This window comes from Felis catus, chromosome E1, assembly GCF_018350175.1.
Source record: "Felis catus isolate Fca126 chromosome E1, F.catus_Fca126_mat1.0, whole genome shotgun sequence".
NCBI lineage: Eukaryota > Metazoa > Chordata > Mammalia > Carnivora > Felidae > Felis > Felis catus.
The window spans coordinates 9,799,381-9,823,443 of record NC_058381.1 but is presented as its reverse complement, the minus strand read 5'-3'; the positions used below and the strand labels follow the sequence as shown (position 1 = coordinate 9,823,443).

At 42.1% G+C, this 24,063-nt stretch overlaps 1 protein-coding gene across 4 annotated transcripts in view; it reads left to right on the top strand.

Moving 5' to 3' along the window:
- The first annotated feature begins 49 nt into the window (after positions 1 to 49).
- TTC19 (tetratricopeptide repeat domain 19) overlaps positions 50 to 24,063 on the top strand; it is a 41,668-nt gene continuing 17,654 nt past the window's right edge. The window contains exons 1-7 of one of the 4 annotated variants that reach the window (XM_023244085.2): positions 50 to 288; positions 374 to 507; positions 2,219 to 2,329; positions 2,781 to 2,819; positions 3,761 to 3,817; positions 4,137 to 4,198; positions 6,293 to 6,387. In XM_023244085.2, coding sequence (XP_023099853.2) covers positions 105 to 288; positions 374 to 507; positions 2,219 to 2,329; positions 2,781 to 2,819; positions 3,761 to 3,817; positions 4,137 to 4,198; positions 6,293 to 6,387 — 682 coding nt within the window. In that variant the 5' untranslated portion in view covers positions 50 to 104. The remainder of the gene's footprint in view (positions 289 to 373; positions 508 to 2,218; positions 2,330 to 2,780; positions 2,820 to 3,760; positions 3,818 to 4,136; positions 4,199 to 6,292; positions 6,388 to 24,063) is intronic. The other 3 variants (XM_023244086.2, XM_023244087.2, XM_023244084.2) reach the window with 3 other exon arrangements.

Sequence of the window (24,063 nt, the reverse complement as noted above, 5' to 3'; positions counted from 1 at the left end):
TCCTCCTGCCTCACGGTCGGGCCAATCCGACGGGCGCTCGGCACTGGGGGCGGGACGGCCTGGGTCCGGCTTGGCCTGCAGTGCGCCGAGGACGCCGCGCGAGCATGTACCGGCTGCTGAGCCCGAGTCTGGGCCGAGGCCTCCTGCGGGCCGCGGGGCGGCGGTGCCGGGACTGCTCGGCGCGCCTGCTCCTGGGGCCGGCAGGAGGCCCCGCGCCTGAGGTGGGGGTGCCGGCATCCCGAGTCGCGCCGCGCGGCCGGGGCCCGGGCCTGCTGCCGCTGCTGGCAGGTGAGGGGCGCGGGCCGGGCGGGGCCGGCCGGGCGGGGACCGGGGCGCAGGCCGGGCCCGGTGACCTCAGAGCCCCTTCCTGCAGCGCTCGCCTGGTTCTCGAGGCCCGCTGCGGCAGAGGAGGAGGAGGAGGAGCGGCAGGGAGCGGGCGGGGCCGCCGCCGAGGGCGCGGTGGACGAGACCGAGGCCGAGATCATTCAGCTGCTGAAGCGAGCCAAGGTGAGGCGGCCTTTGTGAACGAGGCCTGTTGTTGGCTTTGTGGGTGCGCGGTGCGCGCTCCAGCTCCCGCAGGCCGGATGGAGGCTCCGAGGGTAGAATTGCCCGGAATTCGATGGGTCATGGCTGGGAGTGGGGGGCGGGGTTGGCATCCGTCCAGGCTTGTCAGACCGCTGCAGTCTCCGGTGCAGATGGAGATGGCACCAGAGGCATCGCGCTTTTATCCAAGCAGAATTAGCGGAAATGTTTTTGTAGTTGTTTTTTTTTTGTTTGTTTGTTTGTTTGTTTTTTGTTTTTTGTTTTTTTATCAGGGAGCCAGCCAGGCCGAAAGGACTGGCATAGAGAATTGTGCACGTATGTAGCGTCCTGAAAACGCACCTCCGTGTTCGGTGCGCACGGTTTGGTTCCGATCTTTCTCATGCCTTCCGTTTCTCCACATTCCTTCCTGTTTTCTCCTCAGGTTAGCTCCTCTCTACCATTGGGCTCCCTACCGCCTGGAGGCTCACGACGTCTGAATTTGTATTCGTGTACCGCAGTGTGCTACCGACATCCCGTCTCCACTTTGAAGGCTCACCTACCTCTCAGACTTAACGTGCCCGGAGCTAGACTCTTGATCTTAGTGGCCTCCCTTGCACAGTCCTTCACCGTCTTCTCTTTGCTCACACCTACCCCGTTTTTCAGCCTGGAAACCTCGTCATTGTTAAAACTCACAGTACCTTACCACCGCCCCCTTGGTACACTTCCAGCCCAGCTACAAATCCCGTTGCCCCCAAATCTAAAATATTTCTGAAATCTGCCCCTTTTCTCTGTCTCCTCTGGTATCACGCTGGCCTCATTGCCACAGTCTGCCGTCCAGTAGTTTTGCCCGCCCTGTTGCCCGCGTCTCCCTTGCAGTCTACTCTCCATGCAGCAGTCAGAATACCTTGTTTAAAAAATGTAAATTGGGTCATATTACCTCTTTTGAGTGACTTCCCACTGCATTCATGATAAAATCCAAGCTCCTTACCATGGCCTGCAAGACCTTGCATGACCTATGCCACCCTGCCTTCCCACCAATTTGGCAATAATCCCCTGGCTCATCCTTTTCCCTTCACATCTGTTTCCTTTCGTTTCTTGAATGGTTCTCGAGGACCATTCTCTTCAGCCCCTAGTGCCTTTGTTCATCCCCTGCTCTGTGGGTCGTTTTCCCCCGTTACTTTTCCCCATGATTCCTGGTTGACTCTTTCCTTCCTGCCTCAGTTTAACTGTCGCTTCCTTGGAAGGCTTCTCTGGCTCTCATTTAGAGGAGACCGCTTACTGTTCCTTCCCTTTACTTTTCTTCGTAGTTTTCATCATTAGTTGTAATTAAGCTTATTGGTTCCACAAGTGGCTTCCAGCCTGTAGGAAGAGAAGAAAAAGATGTAGGGCAAGCAGCTTCCTTATAAAATATGATGACATTCCTTATAAAATTGCTCACATTCCTGCTGTCTGCATCTGTTGGCCAAATCTTTGTCGTGTGGCTGCACATAGCTGCAAGAGAGGCTGACCGCTCTGTCACCATCGTAGATATAAATCCTGGTGCGTAGCTGGAGTTCAATAAATATTTGGCGAATTGAATGACTAGCTTTCTCCTGTGTGTTGGGACGTGTAGCCATATCCACTTCTGTCTGGTAGTGCGTACATCTGCCTTCTTTACCTTTCATTTTCTGTTATTTTCTTTGTTTTCTCTTTTCAGTTGAGCATCATGAAAGATGAGCCAGAAGAGGCTGAGCTAATTTTACATGACGCTCTTCGTCTTGCCTATCAGAGCGATAACAGGAAGGCCATCACTTACACTTATGATTTGGTAACTTTTCTAACCAGTCTGAGCCACTGATGACAAAGGGCGGATCCAAGAGAAGGGTTGCTAGCTCTCCTGATTTACACTCCTGCCCTTCAGGATGTTGTAAAGCTCTTTGGTTTTTGTTTTTACTAAGTTTTCTTTCGGTTTCAAATGTTATTACCCTTGGGGTGTCACTTATACGAAGTCTAAATCCTAGACCGAAGATTAAATATTAGTATTTGTTTCTTCAGTGATGAATGGATCTAGATTTAGTTTGTCATCAACAAAGATTGGGCAGCTATTTGCACTCACACTATTGCTATACTTTGATGTTAGCAGATTAGTGACAAACCTTTCTCTTTGAACTGTTTTTTAATTTAGAGTGTGAAAGCAAAAGGGAGTTATTAGCTGAAAGGTTTTGAAATAAGTAGAACACAGTGCTCTAAACTGAAAACAATTTGTAATTTGCTTTCAGATGGCCAACTTGGCATTTATACGGGGTCAACTTGAAAATGTAAGTAAGTAAATCACTTTGTAATATTTTGAATTTGTGAAGGACTAGCTTCAAGGGACCTCTGTTAGTAAGGGTGCAGGTGAAGCTGCTATAACAAATAGGCCCCAAAATGGAGTGACTCAAACAAGAAGGTGTATTTCTTTTTAAAGCATTGTTCCATAGGTAGCTACACTAAAGAAGGGTGGGTACCTCTTCTCCATGAAGTGATCCAGAAGCCTGGGTTCTTATTTGTTTATTTATTTTGAAAGAGAGCATGCACATAAGCAGGGTAGGGACAGAGAGAATCTGCCCTGTCAGCGCCGAGCCTGGCACGGCACTTGAACGCATCAACAGTGAGACCATGACCTGAGCCAAAATCAAGAATCAGGTGCTCAACCAACTGAGCCACCCAGTTGCCCCTGGGTTCCTTCTAAGATGTGTTCTCATCTGCATAGGTGAGCTGGCTCACCTCCAGCTGCCAGGAAGAAAGAAGAGGGAAGCGGCAGGCAGCTTCCTTATAAAATAGAATTTAGAAACTGTTTCTATTCCTTCTACCTGCATCTCTTGGCCAAAACTTCATCATATGACTGCACCTAGGCACAAAGGAGGCTGACCTGTTAAAACAGAGAAGATTCTATAACTAAAAAAGTGGGGGAGTGAATAATTAGGGGACAGGTTGCAGTCTCTGCCACAGGAGGTTTGGACGAAAGGTTAATTTCTGTAGTTTGTTTCTGCTCATCACAGAATAGTTTTTAAGGAGCCCAGAGGATGTGGGGTCTTGGTATTCTTGTCTGTTTTCCCATCACAAGGATATTTTTCTGTGTGTGTGTGTGTGTGTGTGTGTGTGTGTGTGTGTGTGTTGTGTTTTACAAGGGGTGACACATCAGACTAATACTTAGAATCCAGTGTCATATAGATAGTGGGGCCCAAGTAAAAGAAAAATCTTTTCCTTATGCTTTTAGGCGGAAAAACTTTTTAAAGCAACCATGAGTTACCTGCTTGGAGGGGGCATGCAACAGGTAAGAACATTGCCTGGGATTGGGCCCCAGCTGAAGCAGATTTCAAAATAGTTTTGCTTCCTGGAAACTCCACCCAGCCACCAACATGTGCTTTGGTGAAAAAAAAAGGTGGATTATTTTTTTTCCCCTTGGACCTGTATAGAAACTACCAGTCTTTCACTCATGCAAAAACATGGTTGCTGAGGAATTCAGTTGCCTAATTCCTCCAAAAGGATAAAAGCTATGGTTTTCAGGCCAAAGGCAGTCTAGACGTTGATCAGAAATAATCCATGAGGAAATTTAACTTGTGAATTTTCTTCATTTTTCTTTCTCCCAACAGGAAGACAATGCGATAATTGAAATCTCTCTAAAGTTGGCCAGTATCTATGCTGCTCAAAATAGGTAAGTATAGTCAGAATCTAGGTGTGGCAGCCACCAGGGAGTTGGGCTGTAGGCAGATAACTTTAACCCCAGGATGTTATATAATTTTCATTTACCTTCCAGTCATTTGGGTCTCAAAAACACTGGGTGTTACACTCAAAGCGTTCCCTCCCTCATCTTTGAAATCTTTAGTCTTTTCCAAGTTTTGCCCTGCTGCCTCCAGTAGCCTCTTGAATGGGACATACAGCCCTCACGCCTCTGGCTGCACTGTGACAAAGCTAATCGAGCATTCTGTTCCTGCCTGAACTGGGAAGGGAAGTTACCATTAGAACTTTAGCTCTTTCTAGAAGAGGAGGGAGTAATGTAAAAGCTTTTGGGGATAATATACTTGGAAGAAACCATTTTTGGATGGAAGTATCAACAAACCAGGAAATTAGACATAGTTGAATGATAAGGGGGTTGGCATGGGAGTGTCTCAGTGGCTAGTCCAGGAGACAGTGTTTTTAAAGCATGTAAAGGTGATCAGGTAGCTGGGTTTTAAGAAGGGGAAAGATCTAGGAGTGGAGAAGTGACCTCTGGATAAGTAGGATAGGAAATCAATGCTCATTTAAAAGTACTATGTGAGTTCTAAATCCTTATAAAGGAGAATCTTCATGCTTCACAGGAAAGGCTTTGGAAAATAATGTGGATGTGTGCCAGAGGTCTCAGGAACACTGATGAGTGAGGCCTGGTGCCTTTCATCCTGTCTAGGCGGAGTTCAAAGGAGAAATACCTAAGATGTAAGCAGAGAACTCCTCTAGAGAGTTAGATCTTGTAGAGTATGTTTAAGAGAAGATCTAAGACTAGCTTTTCCTTGGGTTTTTAGCTGCTACAGTAGTTGGTTACCAGAAGTTTGGAATGACCTCACACCTAATGCTGTAATGAGTGCTTATTGAGGCCAGGGGCTCTGGCACGGGTCCCTGCTGCCCTGGTCACCAGCTCCTTCATTCTCAGCAGAACCTGCATTTGGTTGGACACTAGATAGGCTAGAGCTTCTGAGGGCCTTTGACTTCAAGTCTTTGGAGGAGCTTTGAGGTTGGCTTGTGCTGGGGAACATTGCACCTGGGATCTGTCTCTTTTGGAGGAGTAACAAACAGGCCTGGATGTCGATGGGGTATGAACTTCTAGGATAAAAGAAGCCCAAAGCCAATCCCAGTGGAGAGTAAGATGAACTGCTGCTCTCATACAGGCACAAGTGTATTAGTAGCCCCTGGTAATTAGCCTGTGAGTTCCTCTATACCCTTCTCAAAAGTATTTTTTCATTTAGTTTGATTAAGAGAAGCATGAGGCAGAAGATACATAACTAGACTTGGGGCTTAGGAATGCTGATAATAGTAGGGGGATTGTTAATAGGCATTTTACTCTGACTAGAAACATCTAGTGGGCAGCCTCCCCCTGCTCCATGTCCTGGCTGGATAGGGTCCCTCCTGCCAAGGTTTGGGTCTGGAGAAACTTCTGTTCTGAGAACAGAATACAACGTGGGGTCATCTGTTATCCCCTGGCAAAGCACTAGAGGAGAAGGGGCAATCTTTGTAGTGGTGCTTCGCCATAGCAGAAGGGCAAAAACCGGGGGTGAACTTCTGGAAGGAGAAGGAATTTCTGTTGTGTTTGTGCATCTCTTTATAGAAACCAGCAGTTGACAGTTGGTTGTCTTTAGGTCAGTCTGCCTGACGTTTGGGTGTCCTCTCCAATTGATTCAGGGTCCAGGATTAGAGAAGGCTTCATGCTTTCTACTGCCATAATTAGGAATTCCATTTACATAAAAGAAGCTTTCATTGAAGACGTACAGGTTGGAAAGCTAATAAAGTTAATAAACCTCTCCAGAAGTTGCATGAGATCAGTAGTTAGAACCCTTGGTGCAGGGGGCCTTAGCCTCTGTTCATAATAGTATTACTTTGAGCGGGTGTAAGACTCCATTTCCCAAATGGAGAAACTGAGTCACTTGAAACTATTAGTGGGAGATGATGCTTCCCATCTTACACTTACTAACAATATTCAAACCCAAGCTGGGAAAATGAGAATAAAAGAGGAGTTTGTGAAAAGGTGAACAGCCGATTGCTGATCTTTGCTTTACAGACAGGAATTTGCTCTTGCTGGCTATGAATTCTGCATTTCAACCCTAGAGGAAAAAATTGAAAGAGAAAAGGAATTAGCAGAAGACATTTTGTCAGGTAGGGAGACCTGACTGTTTTCTGGACATTGCCTTTTTTGCCACAGAGCTGCATTGTTATATTGTGATAAAGGGAAAGGTATCTGAATTGGGGGAGGGCAAGTTATCCATTTGGGGAATTAAGTGGCAATTTTTAAGATCTCAGCAGAGGGTTTGGGATAAGATGTCTTGTTTAAATAACTTGACCTTGTTTGTTTGTTTGTTTGTTTAACCCTTCAGTGGTTCATTTATTTGTTGACTTTTATTATATATGACCTCTGGAAAATTGGGGAGCAGAAAGGAGAGGTCTTTTTCTTTTCTCTTGGTTCAGCTACCAGTCACAATGCTAATTAATTACCTTTTGGTACCAGATATGTACGAAGTCATAAAAGATGAAGAGAAAACTGAGGTCTTTGCAGTTCATCCTCATTACGAGGGAAGAGTGTAAAGAACGATTTTAGGAACAAAATGGGATGGTCAGGAAGCTCTAGCTCTCGACCATTTGGGTTTCTTAATATGGTTTGAAATATTGGGAATTATCAGATTCGACACTGATTTCATAATTCTTACTTCACACATACTGTATGCCAAGAGCTACAAGATGCTTTAGAGAAAGAGCAGTCAACTCTTGTCCCTAAAGCAATAAATAGGACTTGAAAGAGTTACTTTTATTCAGTTGTCTTCCAGTTTTCTCTTAAACATAAACCAGTTTTTCTGTTCCACCACTGCACCGAAGCCACCCTTATCAAGGTTGCCAGTTCTCAAGCCTTACCTTCCCTACGCGGCTTATTAGCAGCGCTGACCCAGGTGATCTTTGACTCCTACTGGACACGCTTTATTCGCTTCGCTTCTGGGACACCTTACCCATCACTCACCTTCCCCTTCGCCACCTCTAAAGTTAGCAGACCTTGGGGCTCACACCCTAGGAGGTAACATATAGCCCCATACCTTTAAATACCAGTTATACATCTTCATCCCCAACTTACACATGGACTACAGACATGAACTGGGTAAGATTGTCTACCTGACGTCTTGACCTGAATGTCTGCTGGTCAGTTCACACATAACATGTTTGAAATCGGTCTCCTGGTTTCTGCCACTCACAAACTTGCTTCTCTGCCAGTCAGCCCAGTCAGTAAATGGCACCACCATTCATTTACTTGCTTAGCCAAGAACCTAAGAATCACCTGTGATTCCTTCCTCATTCCTGATTGTATTTCATCAAGTTATCTTAGATCAGGCATCAAAATATATCCATATCAGACCATGTCTCATCCTCTTGCCCTACTGCTTTGGTGCAGGATATTATTGTTTCTTGCCCAAACACCTGTAAATAGTCTCCTCAAGAGTTTTCCTGCTTCCTTGCCTTACACAGTCTGTTATCCATACCACAGGCAGAGTGATCTTTTAAACCTCAGTGCCTTTGCATCACCTTTAGAATAAATTTCAGAATCCCTGCATGGACTTGTAAAGTCCTATATGATTTGACCCCTGCCTACTTCTACATCACCTACTGCTTCTCTCCCCCTTGCTCTTTCCACTTTGACCACACTGGTCCTGCTGTTCTGTACAAGCTCATTGCCATCTCAAGGCCTTTTCACTTATTCCCTCCACCTAGCCTGTTCTCCCATATCTTTGCGTGGCCATTCAGTTTTCTGCTCAGGTATCACTTCCTCAGGAGGCCTACCCTAACTAAAACAATCATCTCTTCCCACCTATCCTTTACTTTTCTTCCTCACACTTGAAGGTAGGAGTGTGTGTGTGTGTCCGTTGTGTGCTCATGTTTGTATGGCCACTAAAAGTATATTTTTGCTCCAAGTGTTTTTAGTATTTGTCTTCCCTAGCAAAGAAGGATAGAGCTTTCAGCTGTTTTGTTCACTGCTAAATCCTTGGTACTAGAGCAGTGCCTGACATGTAATACAGGCTCAGCACTTGTTGAATGTAGGAACAGAAGACCAGATAGGCCCCAAGTAAAGTTTCAGTGTGGTGTAGAGGCTTTGAGGGAATTCACAAAAGATGTAAAGATGAGTCTAGCTATCAAATGATTCACTTTTGAACTATCTACACTCTTGCTGTCTTTCATTTGTAGAATTGACTATAGACAGTTCCTTAAAAGTTTCCGACTTCCAGAAATAATACCAGTGCATGTAAGACAATTTAGGAAAGCATTAGGAAGGAGGTGACAAAGATCTTCTGTAATACTACAAAGAAGGAACTACTGTTTATTTTCTGGTGTATGTCTTTCCAGACTTGTTTTCCCCCCTGTGCTGTTTACATCTTAAGAAATAAGGGATCATACTGTATGTGCTTTTTTTTTTTTTTTTTTTTTAGTAGTATATTGTGAAAACACTTTTTTCTAGGCCCAGGAACTCTTGTTGGAAACAGCAAACTAATTTCTGTTATAAACATGGTTTTTACATTTTACTAGTTATGCAATAAAGAAAATGTTACATTATTCTTAATCCTATTTTTTCTAAAGAAATATCACTCAATTATTTATTTATTTTTAAAATATATGGGGCGCCTGGGTGGCGCAGTCGGTTAAGCGTCCGACTTCAGCCAGGTCACGATCTCACGGTCCGTGAGTTCAAGCCCCGCGTCAGGCTGTGGGCTGATGGCTCGGAGCCTGGAGCCTGTTTCCGATTCTGTGTCTCCCTCTCTCTCTGCCCCTCCCCTGTTCATGCTCTGTCTCTCTCTGTCCCAAAAATAAATAAAAACACTGAAGAAAAAAAAATTTAAAAAATATATATAGAGAGAGAGAGGTGGGGAGGGGCAGAGAGAGAGGGAGACCTAGAATCCCAAGCAGGCTCTGCGTTGCCTCTATAGAGCCGGATGTGGGGCCTAACTCATGAACTTTGAGATCATGACCTGAGCTGAAATCAAGAGTCGGAAGCTTAACCGACTGAGCCACCCAGGCACCCCTGTTGTCACTCAGTTTTAAACAAAGTACATCCGTTGTCAAATTTATGTGCTTTTTATTTACCTTACTAACTATCCCAAAAGCGTATTACTTAAGTTCATGTATAAACTTGGTCTAGGGTACTTATTTTGTTTCTCATATTATAAATATGTACGTAATTACGGAGGAAGTATGCATACAAAATTACGTGAAAACAGTAGATTACTAAACAGTGTAGGAGGAGCCCACTTTTCTAGAATATGTAGATTAAATGTAGGTATAGAGCAGGACTGAATGATACCAAAATGTAGACAGTGATTACTTCTGGTTGGTAGATTTATAGGGCATTTATGTCTTATGTGTGTTTTTCTGGATATTCTATAATTTTTTGGAACAATTTTTTAAATTACTCTTATCTATATAGTATCAAAAGTCAAAGGATGTTATAAGACTTAATTTAAAAACATTTCCTTGCCACACATCTTCGTAGGGTAATTTTCAACTCTTAACCAATTTCTTCCGGTATTTTCCTTCATATTTCTAAAATAACACATAAAACTATTTTTGTAATTAGTATTTTTAGACTCTGTTAGCTTACAGAAAAGGGAACATTTAGTGTAACTTTTGGTCGTGTCTATAATATTATGAATATATGAGTAGCGTTAGCTGTTGAGCCAAGTAACGTGATCATGTAGTTGCATTTTCTTTTGTGTGAACAACTCTTTGTTTCCTCTGAAGTCAGTAGTTAACTGGATTTTTTTCTGTTGCTTGTTTTTTATGTGTTTGACAAGTTCTTCTGTTGACCGTAGTATTTGCTCTGAATTCCTAAGGTTTTCTGGGGCTCTGGTACCTACTGGCTTACTTCTTGCTGGCCTAGCTGTTTGTAGCATTCAGTCCTGATCTTTCTGTCATGTGCTCAGTCACTTCCCACTTTTTTCTCTGCTTGTCACCGCCCACAATTTTTGATCTTTGTCATCTCTACTTTGCTTTTCCTTGTAACTTTCTATCTTTTTCATCCTTTTACATTGATTTTAGTGATGTTTTGGGAGGGAGGAGAGATAAATGAATGCATGTGTTCTGTCCAGAACGGTATGTCCTCATGAAAGTGACGTCTTCTGTTATGAAATAAGACAGATTCTGAGCACTGAAATTCCGGGTCAGAGGAGCACATTTTAAACTTGTTGGCGCATATTGCAAAATTGCCCTCAAAAGGACTGTATTAATTTACATTTTCAGGATCTGCTCATTTATTTGCTTTGTGACTTTGGTCAAATTAATTAATCCCTGTGTGCTTTTGATCCTCAGGATGGGGGTGAGAGCAGTACTCTCTCGTAGGGACCAGTAGGAAGACTGAATGAGTTAATATCCATAGAGCACTTAGAACAATGTACACAGAGAGCAGCTACTCAAGTGTTAGCCATTGTTAGTTTTTATTATCGTGATAAGGCATTGTGCCACTTCTCCACAAAGCTCACTGATTTTTATAACCTTTGCCAGATTGGCGATATGGCAGTGATGCATTAACTACCATTTCTTTGGTAAGCAATGGGGTTGATCTTTTATTGGTGCTGTTTTGTAAAAATATTAACTCTATCCTGTCAGGTTTTTTCTTCTCCCTTACTTGTGTCTATAGAGCTCAGAGCTTTGGGTTTTTTTGTTTAATTAAAAAAATGCATGAGGGGCACCTGGGTAGCTCAGTCAGCTAAGTGTCCAACTCTTGATTTCTGCTCAGGGTCATGATCTCATGGTTCTTGAGTTTGAGCCCCACATTGGGCTCTGCGCTGGCAATGCGGAGCCTGCTTGGGATCCTCTCTCCCTCTCTCTCTGCCCCTCCCTTGCTCTCACCCTCTCTCGCTCTCAAAATATATAAACATAAAAAAAAAAAAAACTTTTTTTAAAGAAATGTGAAACTAAAATCTATATAGTTTAAGGAATAATGAATGAGAAGAACAGGCAGTGACCCACCTTTGCAGCCTGTGTGTGTTTGGCCCCAGCCCCATTCTCCTTCCCACCCCAGAGATACTATTCTGCTGAATCTTGTTTTGTTTTTGAGGGCTTCTTTTTAAAATTTATATAAATGAGGGGCGCCTGGGTGGCGCAGTCGGTTAAGCGTCCGACTTCAGCCAGGTCACGATCTCGCGGTCCATGAGTTCGAGCCCCGCGTCGGGCTTTGGGCTGAGGGCTCAGAGCCTGGAGCCTGTTTCCGATTCTGTGTCTCCCTCTCTCTCTGCCCCTCCCTCGTTCATGCTCTGTCTCTGTCCCAAAAATAAATAAACGTTGAAAAAAAAAAAAATTAAAAAAAATAAAATAAAATTTATATAAATGAATCACACAGTATGACTTGCACTTGCCTGTGATCTTTTTGGAATTAGATCTGAATTTGTTTATGTGTATGTTTTTTGCTTTTATTAATTTAATTTAATTTTTTAAACGTTTGTTTATTTTGAGAGAGAGATCCAGGATCCCGAGCAGGCTCTGTGCCATCAGCGCAAACCCTGATGCAGGGCTCGAACTCAAAGACCGATCATGACCTGAGCCAAAATCAAGAGTCAAATGCATAACTGACTGAGCCATCCAGGCGCCCCTGCTTTCATGAATTTTGAATACATGTTGAGTAGCTATTCTAGGCCAGATATTGTAGGATTCAATAGAGGCAAGTGAGGCAGAAGTCTCTGCTTTTCTGGAGCTGAATGCTTAGGTATTTTTCAGCTTTGAAATCAGATATTCACTCATTTTTTTAAATTTATTTTTTCTTTATTTCTAAACAGAGTTAACATGTAACTTCTTAACATATTGGTGGTTAATTTGGGTGTGAAGTTGGTCACTACTTTCCTAAAGATGATAATCTATTGTCGTTACATACTTAACTATAAATTAGCATATGCTTGAGTTTCTTTTGGGGGTTTCCATTCGATTCATTCATCTGATGACTTTTATAACAGTATATGTTGCTTGAGTTATATGGTAGCATACGTTTGAGTTACACAGTGAAACAGGTTTCACGCATGCTTCTTTGGTAAGATTTCCTCCCATTTTATTCTCAGTTTTTACATGCATTTTAGATCATTTTGTCAAATCCCCAAAATGCTTTGAGACTGAATTATTAGATTTGCATTATATTTTTCGGTGAGTTTGAGGAGATTGCCTTCTGAATAAGTTAGCATTTCACTGCAAATAGCACAGAATTTCAGTTACGCATTAAGGGCACTTACTCTCATGTAACTGGTAGTTCATTGAAAAGGGGCAGGCTGTTGAGTTACTTGACACACAGCTCATGGAAATCCTGAAGAAGGAGATTCTTTCCATCCCTCCTCACTCATTCTCAGTGTGTTTTGACTTTCTCTTCACGTTCCCACTGTGATTGAAAAGGGACTGTATTAGGTCCCAGGAACCTTATCCAGAAATGGCAACGTGCAGAGGAAAAGAAAACTTATTTGGTGTTCTTTTAGAATCAAGGTAATCTTTGCTAGAAGTTCCCAATTAGATTACCCTTATCGGTCATTGGCTGGATTGGGTTACACGGCATTTCGAACCCAGTCCTTGACAGGAAATGTGGGATTACCATGATTCTCTAAAACTGACCAGGATCCATTCCTGTCAGTGGATGGATTCCGCTCCGCCTGAATCGTGTGAGAAAAGAATGGATGCTGGAACAAACAGGAGCTGTGCTAGCGAGGGGAGTCACTCACTACACTGTCTCTGCAATACAGGGGCGCGTCAGAGGTATCGTGGGTTCGGTTCCAGACCACCGCCCTAAAGTGAATAGCACAATACAGCAGATCAAATGAGTTTTTGTTTCCTAGTGCATATAAAACTTACGTTTACAGTGTGCAATAGCATTATGTTTAAAAAATATACGTATCCGCCCAAAATGTATATACCCTAATTGAAAAATACTCTGTTGTTAAAACTTAACCATCATCTGAACTTTCAGGGAGTCATCATCTTTCTGCTAGTGGAGGGTCTTTCTTCAGTGTGGATGGCTGCTGACTGATCAGGGTGGTGGTTGCTGAAGGTTGGGGTGGCTGTGGCAATTTTTTTTTTTTAATTTTTTAAAATTTATTTTTGAGAGAGAAACAGTGTGAGCAGGGAAGGGGCAGAGAGAGAGAGGGACACACAGAATCAGAAGCAGGCTCCAGGCTCTTGAGCTGTCAGCACAGAGCCCGACACAGGGCTTGAACCCACGGACTGGGAAATCATGATCTGAGCCTGAGCTGAAGTCAGATGCTTAACCGACTGAGCCACACACATGCCCGTGGCAATTTCTTAAAAGCAGACAATGAAGTGTGCCACATTGATTGATTGATTCTTTAATGAATGATTTCTCTGTAGCATATGATGCTGTTTGATAGCATTTGACCCTCAGTAGAACTTCTTTCGAAATTGGAGTCAATCCTCTCAAACCCTGCTGCTGCTTTATCAACCGAGTTCATGTAATATTCTAAACCCTTTTTGTCATTTCAACAATCTTCACGACATCTTCACCAGAAGTAGATCTTATCTCAGGAAACCACTTCCTTTGCTCATCCATAAGAAGAAACTCCTCATCCGTTCAAGATTCATCCCGAGATTGCAGCCATTCAGTCATGTGTTCAAGCTCCACTTCTGACTCTAGCTGTCCTGCTGTTTCCACCCTGTCTGCCTCCACCCTGTCTGCCTCCACTGGAGTCTTGAACCCCTCAAAGTCATCTGTAGAGTTGGAATCAGCTTCTTCCAAACTCCTGTTAATATTGATTATTTGACCTCTTCCCATGAATCACAAATGTTCTTGATGCCACCTAGAATGGTGAATCCTTTCTGGAAGGTTTTCAATTTACTTTGCCCAATTTGAAAGTCAAAATTACTCCTTGATCCATGGTCTGCGGAATGGAGGTTGTGTCGGCAGGCATGACAACAACATTAATCTCCCTGTACGTCTCCATCAGAGCTCTTGGGTGACCAGGTGCACTGTCAGTGAGCAGAATACTTTGAAAAGAAACTTTTTCTGAGCAGTAGGTCTCAACAGTGAGCTTAAAATATCCAGTAAATCATGTTGTAAACAGATGTGCTTTTATCCAGGCTTTGTTGTTCCATTGTTAGGGCACATGCAGAGTAGATTTAGCATAATTCTTAAGGGTCCTAGGAGTTTGGGAGTGGCAAATGAGCATTGGCTTCGACATAAAATCACCAGCTGCATTAGCCCCTAGCAGGTGAGTCAACTGTCCTTTGAAGCTTTGAAGCCAAACATTGGCTTCTCCTCATTAGCTATGAAAGTCCTAGGTGGCATCTTCTTCCATTAGAAAGCTGCTTAATTTACACTGAAAACCTGTTATTTGGTATAGTGTATTGGTTATCTTTTTTTTTTAAGTTTATTTATTTTGAGAGCGAGCGTGTGCAAGTGCATGAGTAGGGGACGGGCAGAGAGAAGGAGAGAGAATCTCAGCAGGGATTCTGAGTCAGCGCGGAGCCCAACTTGGGGCTCGATCTCATGACTGAGAGATCACCACCTGAGCTGATACGATACTTGACCGGCTGAGCCATCCAGGCACCCCATGTATTAATTATCTTAAGATCTAGAATCTTCTGGATAACTTTCTGCAGCTTCTACATCAGCACTTGCTGCTTCACCTTGCACATTTATGTTATGGAGAGGCTTCTTTGCTTAAACCTCCCGAACAAACCCCTGCTAGTGTCAGACTTTCCTTCCGCACTTCCCCACCTCTCAGCCTTCACAGAACTGAAGAGCATTAGGGCCTTGCTCTGGATTAGGCTTTGGCTTCAGGGAACGTTGGGGCTGGTTTGACCTTCTATCTAGGCCACTAAGCCTTTCTCCACATCAGCAATAAGGCTGTTTCACTTTCTTGCCATTCGTGTGTTCCCGGGACTAGCACTTTTCCTTTCTCCTTTCCTTCAGGAACTTTTCCTTTGTATTTACAACACCGCTGTTTGGCCCAAGAGGCCATGCTTTCAGCCTGTCTCAGCTTCTGAGATGCTGAATCTTTTACAGGTTTTGATTTTAAATGAGGGACATGTGACTCTTCCTTTCATTTGAACACTTAGGGGCCATTGTAGGGTTATTAACTGTCCTGATTTCAATATTGTTGTGTCCCAGGGAATAGGGAGGCCCCAGGAGAGGCAGAGAGATGGGGGAACAGCCAGTAGGTGGTCAGTCAGAAACTAAACTCACCATCTGGTATGCACCGTCTTGGATGGATGCAGTTTGTGTGCCCCCCAAATAATTACATACAAGAGTGACATCAAAGATCACTGATCAGCAATCACCATGACAAATATAATAATGAAAAAGTTTGAAATATTGTGAGAATTACCAAAATGTGACACAGCAACACGAAACTGTTGGAATAATGGCACCGATACATTTGGTCCATGCAGGGTTGCCACAAACCTTCAATTTGTAAAAAACGCACCATCTGCAAAGTGCAGTCAAGTGAAGTGTGATACAGTGAGGCATGCCTGTGTGGAGTCTTTCCATTGAGGACCCTGGCATGACTCTTACAGGTTTTTTCATGTAGATGTGACAGGTATTTTGTTACATTTGTTTTCCAGTGGACACTTTACTACACCATTTGCTTTTCAGTTGATATTCTTATTTCTGGATGTATAATTTTACATTTAAGAAATCATGGTGTTTCCTTTTAGATCTACTTCTGTGTTTCTCCCCATCCTTCTTAATCTTTTTTTTTTAAGTTTATTTATTTTTGAGTGAGAGAGCGAGAGAGCACAAGTGAGGGAGGGGCAGAGAGAAGGAGAGATGGAATCTGAAGCAGGCTCCGTGCCATCAGCGTAGAGCCCAATGTGGGGCTTGAACCCACGAACTGTGAGATCACGACCTTAGCTGAAACCAAGAGTCGGACCCTCAACCCGCTGCACCACCCAGGCACCTCCTCCCCACCATTCTTAAATTTAGTTCATTGATTATGACCGCAGAACAACATTAAATAATAGTGGTGTTGGACAACTTTGTTTTATATTTAATTTGGTGCCAAATTATAAATAGATATATTTATATGTATCTAGAGCAAACCAGACTTGCTACTAATTAGTTGTTAAGTGTACTTTCAGGATAATATTTAATGCTGATATTTTATTCAGAACTTTACATATATTTTCTTATGTGAAATCCATAGTATATTTCTTGTGCTTGTCATCACAGGATTTTATTAATGTGGTAAAATGCGTTGGTATGCTTTCTCTATTTGCCATTCTGGAATAGGTATGGGATATCACATGGGAGTGATCTATTCCTGGTAGGATCCGGGAAACCATATGGGCCAGATCTACTTTAGAGGGGTTTCTCTGGCGTCTTGTTGTTCTTTCTTTGATTACTCATACATTTAAATTTCTTCCATTTTCTTGATTTGATTTCAGTGTCTAGGTCAGTGGCAATAACATGATGTTAATAAATATCTTGAGGGGCTCCTGGGTGGCTCAGTTGGTCGAGCTTCCGACTTTCGCTCAGATCATGATTTCACGGTTTGTGAGTTCAAGCCCTGTGTTGGACTCTGTGCTGACAGCTCGTAGCCTGGAGCCTACTTCTAGTTCTGTGTCTCCCTCTCTCTCTGCCCCTCCCCTACTTGCACTCTGTCTCTCTCTCTCAAAAACAACTAAACATTAAAAAAATTTAAAAAAACATCTTGAATGGGGATTCCTGGCTGGCTCAGTTGGCAGAGCATGTGACTCTTGATCTCAGGGTGGAGAGTTCAAGCCCCACGTTCGGTGTGGAACCTATTTTAAAATAAATAATTCAATTCAGTATCTTGAATGCATGGGTGAAAGAAGTTTGGAGGCCTATATTTTCCTAGAAGGAACTTTATGGAATTATATTAAAAAAAATTTTTTTTAATGTTTAGTTTTGAGAGACAGACAGACACACACACACACACACACACACACACACACACACACACACAGTGCAAGTGGGGGAGGGTCAGAGAGAGAGGGAGACACAGAATCCTAAGCAGAGCCTGATGCGGGGCTTGAATTCAGAAACTTAGATCATGACCTGAGCCAAAGTCAGCCACCTAACTGACTGAGCCACCCAGGCGCCCTTATGGAGTTATATTTTTAAAGCACAAATGACAGTATTCTGTTATGAGATCATATTCCTTTCCTAATTCTTTTTTTTTTTTTTTAACATTTATTTACTTTTGAGACAGAGACAGAGCATGAACGGGGGAGGGTCAGAGAGAGAGGGAGACACAGAATCCGAAACTGGCTCCAGGCTCTGAACTGTCAGCACAGAGCCCGATGGGGAGGCTCGAACTCACGGACCACGGGATCATGATCTGAGCCGAAGTCGGACCCTTAACCGACTGAGCTACCCAGGCGCCCCTTCCTTCCCTAATTCTTAATTTCATGGATTTATTTTCTGTCTTCAAGAGGTTTTATATTGTTATATTGTTATAACAATATTGCTATATTGTTATATTGTTTATATTTATATTGTTTATATTGTTATATTGTTCTCTTCCTCTCCTCAACCTGAAAGTTTCATTCATTTTCATAGTTTAGATAAAACACTTTGGGAAAGTGGAAGTCATTTTGGTCGTGTATTTGTTGTCATGAATGTTCAAAGTCTGGAGCCTGAGTTTGAATTCTGGCTCTCCCGCTTCTTCACAGTGTACCTGCAGACAGGTTATGTGACTTCTCTGCGATCCTCATCAGTAAAACAGGAATAGCAGTAGAACCTATGTCTACCGTGTAGAGTTGTTAGGGGAATTAGGGTGGCTAGCACTCATTAAGTACTTACTGTGGAAGAGTTTGCTGGACTGTGAAGCACTTATTAAATAGTTTGTCTCCTCCGTATTGTTTACCACTCCCAATTTATGTAGGACCTTCCTGACTGTTGGTTTCTCCTTGGTTTATCTCTCCTGCTTGGGTTGGGTTTATTTTGTTCCTTTTCTAGTTTCTTAGGTGAAAGATTAGGTTGTTGATTTAAAGCTTTCTTTTCTAATACAGTATAGGTGTTTACAACTATAAATTTTCCTCTACTGCTTTAGCTGCGTCCCATAAGTTTTGGTGTGTTGTGTTTTCATTTTCCTTTATCTCAAGGTATTTTCTAATTTTTGTGATTTCTTCTTTGATCCGTTGGGTATTTTGGAGCGTGTGGATTAATTTTCATACATTTATTTCCGCGATTTCCCTCTGTTGTTGATTAAGTTGATCCCATTGTGGTCAGAGAACATGCTTTGTATGATTTCAGTCCTTTTAATTTATTGAAACTAGTTTTAATGGCCCACTTTATGGTTGTCCTGGAGACTGTTGTATGTACATTTGAGAAGAATGCGCATTCCTTTATTGTAGGGTAGAATGTTCTGTGCATGTTGGGTAGATCTAGTTGGCGTATAGTATTGTTCAAGTCCTATATCCTTGTTGATTTGGCTTTCTGGTTTTTTTCTTCATACATGTTTTTATTCCTGTTTAAGCAGTTCCAGATATGTATCTTCATTGTGAGTGATCCCTTCATCTGAAAAATGATTTTTTTTTTGTCCTACCTAAGATATGGTCATAAATTTTACTTCTACGTTTTGGCTGTATCTTACTCTTAAACTTTCTCTAAGTCATTTTGTTTTTAGTGTGTCTTTTGTAGAAGACTGTGTTTGGATTTTTTTAAGCCTAATCTGAATGTCATTGTCTTATGATACAGAATCTCAAAGCGTATATAAAATTAGTATTGAGAGTGATACTTGTTTAATTTTTGCATTTTAAAAAATGCTTTCCGTTTTGTTACTTCTTTTGGTCTCAGGTCCCTCTTAGAGGGGTCTTTTCCTCACTCAACTTCCACTCACGGTTTGGAAGGAAGGCATACGTAGAGTTTTCAGGTTCAGGGTTTTCATAGGAATCAGTTCTATTAGGGGTAACCTAAAAATTTTATAAGACCTATTTGGCTCAGGAAGAAAATCGTTTTCAGTTTCTTCTATAAGATGAGACGAGTACAATTTAACATTCTTTTGTCTTTCCTTTTCCCCACTTGTTTTTTCTCGACAGTCTGGAATTTTGACTTACTGAGATTTATTGCAGATAATTCTGCAGCCAACTGCTTTGCTTTTGGAGATAGCCTGTTTTTTCCTGCCTGATTGCTTTGTAGGAGTTGGAAGTTTTATTAGCATAAGGTTAGGGGGCTTAGTCCCTTTCTGAACACTACCTAGTCTGTAATGAACCTTCATTTCTAAGATTCTACTCTCTTGAGCTGTTAGTACATCTTTGACTCCTGCTTTAATTCTGCTTGGTCTGGTCCTTCATTCAGGCATGTGATTTACTGATATACTAGCCTGTCTCTTCTCTATCCTTTATGTTTTCCCTCTACCTCAGTTTTCTTATCTGTATTTTGGGAATTTCTCCAGTGTATGTTCCATATTACTGTCTTACTATTCAGAAAAGTTCTGTGCCTGTCTTCTAAAAATTTTTTAAAGGTTTCAAGCAAAAATGAAGTGTAGCAACTTTAACAAATGCCTGTATACCTTCCCCTTAGCTTTGTCAAGTCTAAGTACTTTACCATGTGTGCTTCAGAATTCTTTTTTCTAATTTTAAACCCCGGTGGACTCTTACTGGTGTAGGTACTATTCTGAATTCAGTTTTGATCTTTGTCATTCTTAGGCCTGTTTATTACACTTGCACGTATCAGTGAACAGTATATAGTGGGGCTAGTATGTTTTTAAACTTTATATGAATGGTATCATACTGAACACTTGTTTCTGCAGTTTTTCACACAACATTGAGATTTATCGATGTTGATACGACAGCATCAGTTTTCCTGTCACAAAGGCCTGTTTACTTGTCAAAGCACGTGTCTGCTGGTGTTGCATCTGTCTAGAAGGGGTGACTCCCTCTAATTGGTCCATTGTGGCAGAGGGTGAGGGGTAAGGAGTGATACAGGCTAGAGATAGCCCTGATTGGTTCATTCCCTGCACTGTGGTCTAGTATCCCACTGGAGGAACATACTATGGTTCTCAGTAGGTGGTCATGAAGCTTCTTCATGTTTTACTATGGAAAATAATACCTCTTTGACCATTCTGGGACCTGTGTCTCTGTGCCTGCCTGTCAGATACTCCCTAGGGTTCGTACCTAAGAGTGGAATTAAATTGCTTACCAACGTGGTTTGATTTCCTGCCCTGAAAATTGTCTCTTTATATCCTTTGCTTATTTTTTTTGAAGGGTTGTCTTTTTCTTAATGATCATAAGAGTTCTTTATGTATTTGAGCAAAATACTCAAATTTATATTTTGTAGGCTACATATCTTTTTGTGTCCCTGTCTTTTCACTTGAGGATATTTCACACTCAGAGATTAAAATTTGAATGTAATAGACTCTTTTGAGATTTCCTTTATAATTTGTGTCTTTTGTGTCTTGCTTAATAAAATACTTCTTTTAAGGTCAGAAAGACAGTCTCTTCTGAATATTTGGCTCTTTTACATTTAGTCTTCACGTAGACTTTTTAATATGATGTGAAGTAGTGATGGAGTTTTTCCTTCCTTCATGGGTAGGCTTGTAGCTCAGAACTATTGATCACCCTTTTCTCACTGATCTGTGATGATGTCTCTATGTTGAGATTTCATAGATTCCTGGAGCGCCAGTGTCATTGAATTCTGTAATTTTTAGTTTCATTATGTCTTTTCCATCTTTAGTTCAGTACCTTTATGTGTTTAATTCTTTCTTTTTATTTGATCACTCAGGCAGTCATCCAAAAAATTATTTATTGAATACCTATTATGTGCCAGACACATTACTAGGCACTGAGAGGCAGCTATAAATAAAAGAAAGTTGCTGCCTCCTGGAGCTTGATTTCTAGTGGAGGAAAAACACCATCATAAACACTATCCAGTACGGGCGCCTGGGTGGCTCAGATGGTTGAACATCCAACTCTTGATTTCAGCTCAGGTCATGATCCCAGGGTTGTGGGATCGAGCCCTGTATCGGGCTCTGTGCTGAGTGTGAAGCCAGCTTGGCCTCTCTCTCCCCCTGCCTCTCTCCCGCACTCATGCTCTCTCTCAAACAAAACAAAACAAAACACTATCCAGTAAATGGTTGATGTGTCCAAAGACGATTGAGAGCTCCATAGATGTGTATGTGAGGGAATGTGTGTCCAGGGAATGTGTTGGGGCTGTATGCTGTTGCGTAGGGTTGGGAAAGGTCTGATTGATAAGAACCCTGAAGAATTGGAGGGAGTAAGTCAAGTGGCAGTCTCTGAAGGAAGAAAAGTATAGACACAAGTTCAGGGCTCTGAGGAGGATCATACTGGACATATAAGTAATTATTTTAAACCCACTTAGTTTATGTCGTTGGATTTGTCGCTTATCTAAAATTATTGAGGGTGAGGCCTCCTTTGTTGTTGTGTGCCGAACCTCAGTTATGGTGGATTTTCATGCTTACTACGTTTGGATTATAAATTCATTTTCAGCAGGGTTTTAGCTATAAGATGAGAATGATTTTGTTTATTTCAGGCGCTCAGGTCCAAGCCTAAATGAATAGATAAATGTAGACACCAAGCTCCATGTGGCACAGGCCTATGATTGGAGATTTCTGTGGTAGTCCTTTTTCCATCTAGATCCTAGGCTGGGCCATGCAAGTTTCCTCGTGGTCCCTGGTAGGGAGAGGGTGTGGGGGAGGGGGGCATACAAAACCTACGACAAGGGTCGTTCTGGTTTTATGCAAGGGGCTTCAGATGTAATTCTCTGATTTGCAAAAGCTGAAGAACTCAATTCCTTTATTATTTTTTTAATATTTTTATTTATTTTTAAAATGTTTATTTTTGAAAGTGCACAAGTGGGGGGGAGGGGCAGAGAGAGTGAGGAGGACAGAGGATCTGGAGCGTGCTCCACACTGACAACAGCGAGACCGATGTGATGTGGGGTTGTGGGGTTCAGACTCAGGAACCGTGAGATCATGACCTGAGCCAAAGTCGGACGCTCAACCCACTGAGCCACCCAGACACCCGTTTTTTTTTTTTTTTTTTTTTTTTTAAGTTTGTTTGTTGGTTTTTGAGAGAGAGCACACAAGTGGGGTAGGGACAGAGAGGGAGAGCATCCTAAGCAGGTTCCACAGTCTCAGCACAGATCCCAATGTAGGGCTCCAAAACAAACTGAGATCATGACCTGAGCTGAAATCCAGACTCAGACGCTCAATCAACCGAGCCATCCAGGCGCCCCAAGAACTCAATTCTGGATTACAGAGACACTCAGGCTGCTCCACAAAACCTACAGAAACTGGGCTTTTGGGGGCGCCTGGGTGGCGCAGTCGGTTAAGCGTCCGACTTCAGCCAGGTCATGATCTCTCGGTCCGGGAGTTCAAGCCCCGCGTCAGGCTCTGGCTGATGGCTCGGAGCCTGGAGCCTGTTTCCGATTCTGTGTCTCCCTCTTTCTCTGCCCCTCCCCCGTTCATGCTCTGTCTCTCTGTCCCAAAAATAAATAAACATTGAAAAAAAAAATTAAAAAAAAAAAAAAAGAAACTGGGCTTTTGTGTTGTTAAGTCCCATACTTTCTACTCTGGATTTTAGTTTACTCCTCTTGTTTGACCCTTGGGATTTCCTTCTTTTGGGAGCTCAGCTGTGCATGTAAAAGGATATCCTTTATCTCATTTTTGAAGCAAAAGGGTTTTCAGATCATTAGTCATTATTCCTGGAATCAAAAGCCTCTGTTGGAACCACTATCTTACCGAATTGCTTTGTAGTCTGCTTTTATGCACATCTAATTTGATATGTTGATACATTAAGTATGCTGATCCATTCTCCTTCCCTGAATAAATGCTACTTGGTTGTTTTCTTAGTGCAGCTGACAATGCCATTTGCTAATATTTTGAGTAAAACTTTCTGTGATGGATCTTATTTGTCTCATGGACTGATTTGAAGTAGCTTGTCTTTTTGTCTGGTTAGAAATAATCTGAGAAAAAGAATTATTTAAATTTGAGGAAATAAATATGACCTGCCTCTCAGATTCCCAGTGTATTTCTCAGCTGTTATTGGCTGATTTGTTCTTGTCTAATTTCTAGCAGTTTTTATACTAATATTTCAAGAAATTATTTTTTAAGTTTATTTTGAAAGTGTGCACATGAGCGTGAGTGGGGAGAGAGAGAGAGGAGAGAGAGAATCCCAAGCAGGCTCCTCGCTGCCAAGCACAAAGCCCAACATGGGGCTCCATCTCATAACTGTGAGATCATGACCTGAGCTGAGATCAAGAGTCGGATGGCTAAATGACTGAGCCTCCCAGCTGTCCCCAGAAACTATATTGTTACTGCTTAGAAAAGAAACTCTTTTTTTTGTACGTGATTTTTTTAAATGTTTGTTTATTTTTGAGAGAGAGAGCAAGCACAAGCAGGGGAGGGAAGAGAGGGGCACAGAGGATCCGAAGCAGGCTCCATGCTGACAGCAGAGAGCACGCTGTGGGGCTCGAACTTCCAAACCGTGAGATAAGACCTGAGCCGAAGTCAGCTGCTTTACCAGTTGAGCCATCCAGGTGCTCTTCTTTTTTGTGCATTATTAAAGCCATGATGATTTCTCTTTATTTGGCTGTAATGCTACAGGTTTTATTATGGAGCCTTTTATTTCTCTTAGTCTTGTTTTTAGAGAAGTAGATTCTCCAAAAAATATTTTCATTTTTCATATCATAGTGTGCGATATGAAGTCGAATGCGTGTTTTCTTAACAGTGAGAAATTATTATAGCTACAGTTTTATCTCATTATTTCGAAAATGCTTTACTATGTTTTCTTCCATTCTAGTTAAAGAGAATAGAAATCCCAGAAATATGAGTCAGTAGTCATTTTTCACGCATAGGATTTCTAGAATTGGAATAATTACACATTGTTTTG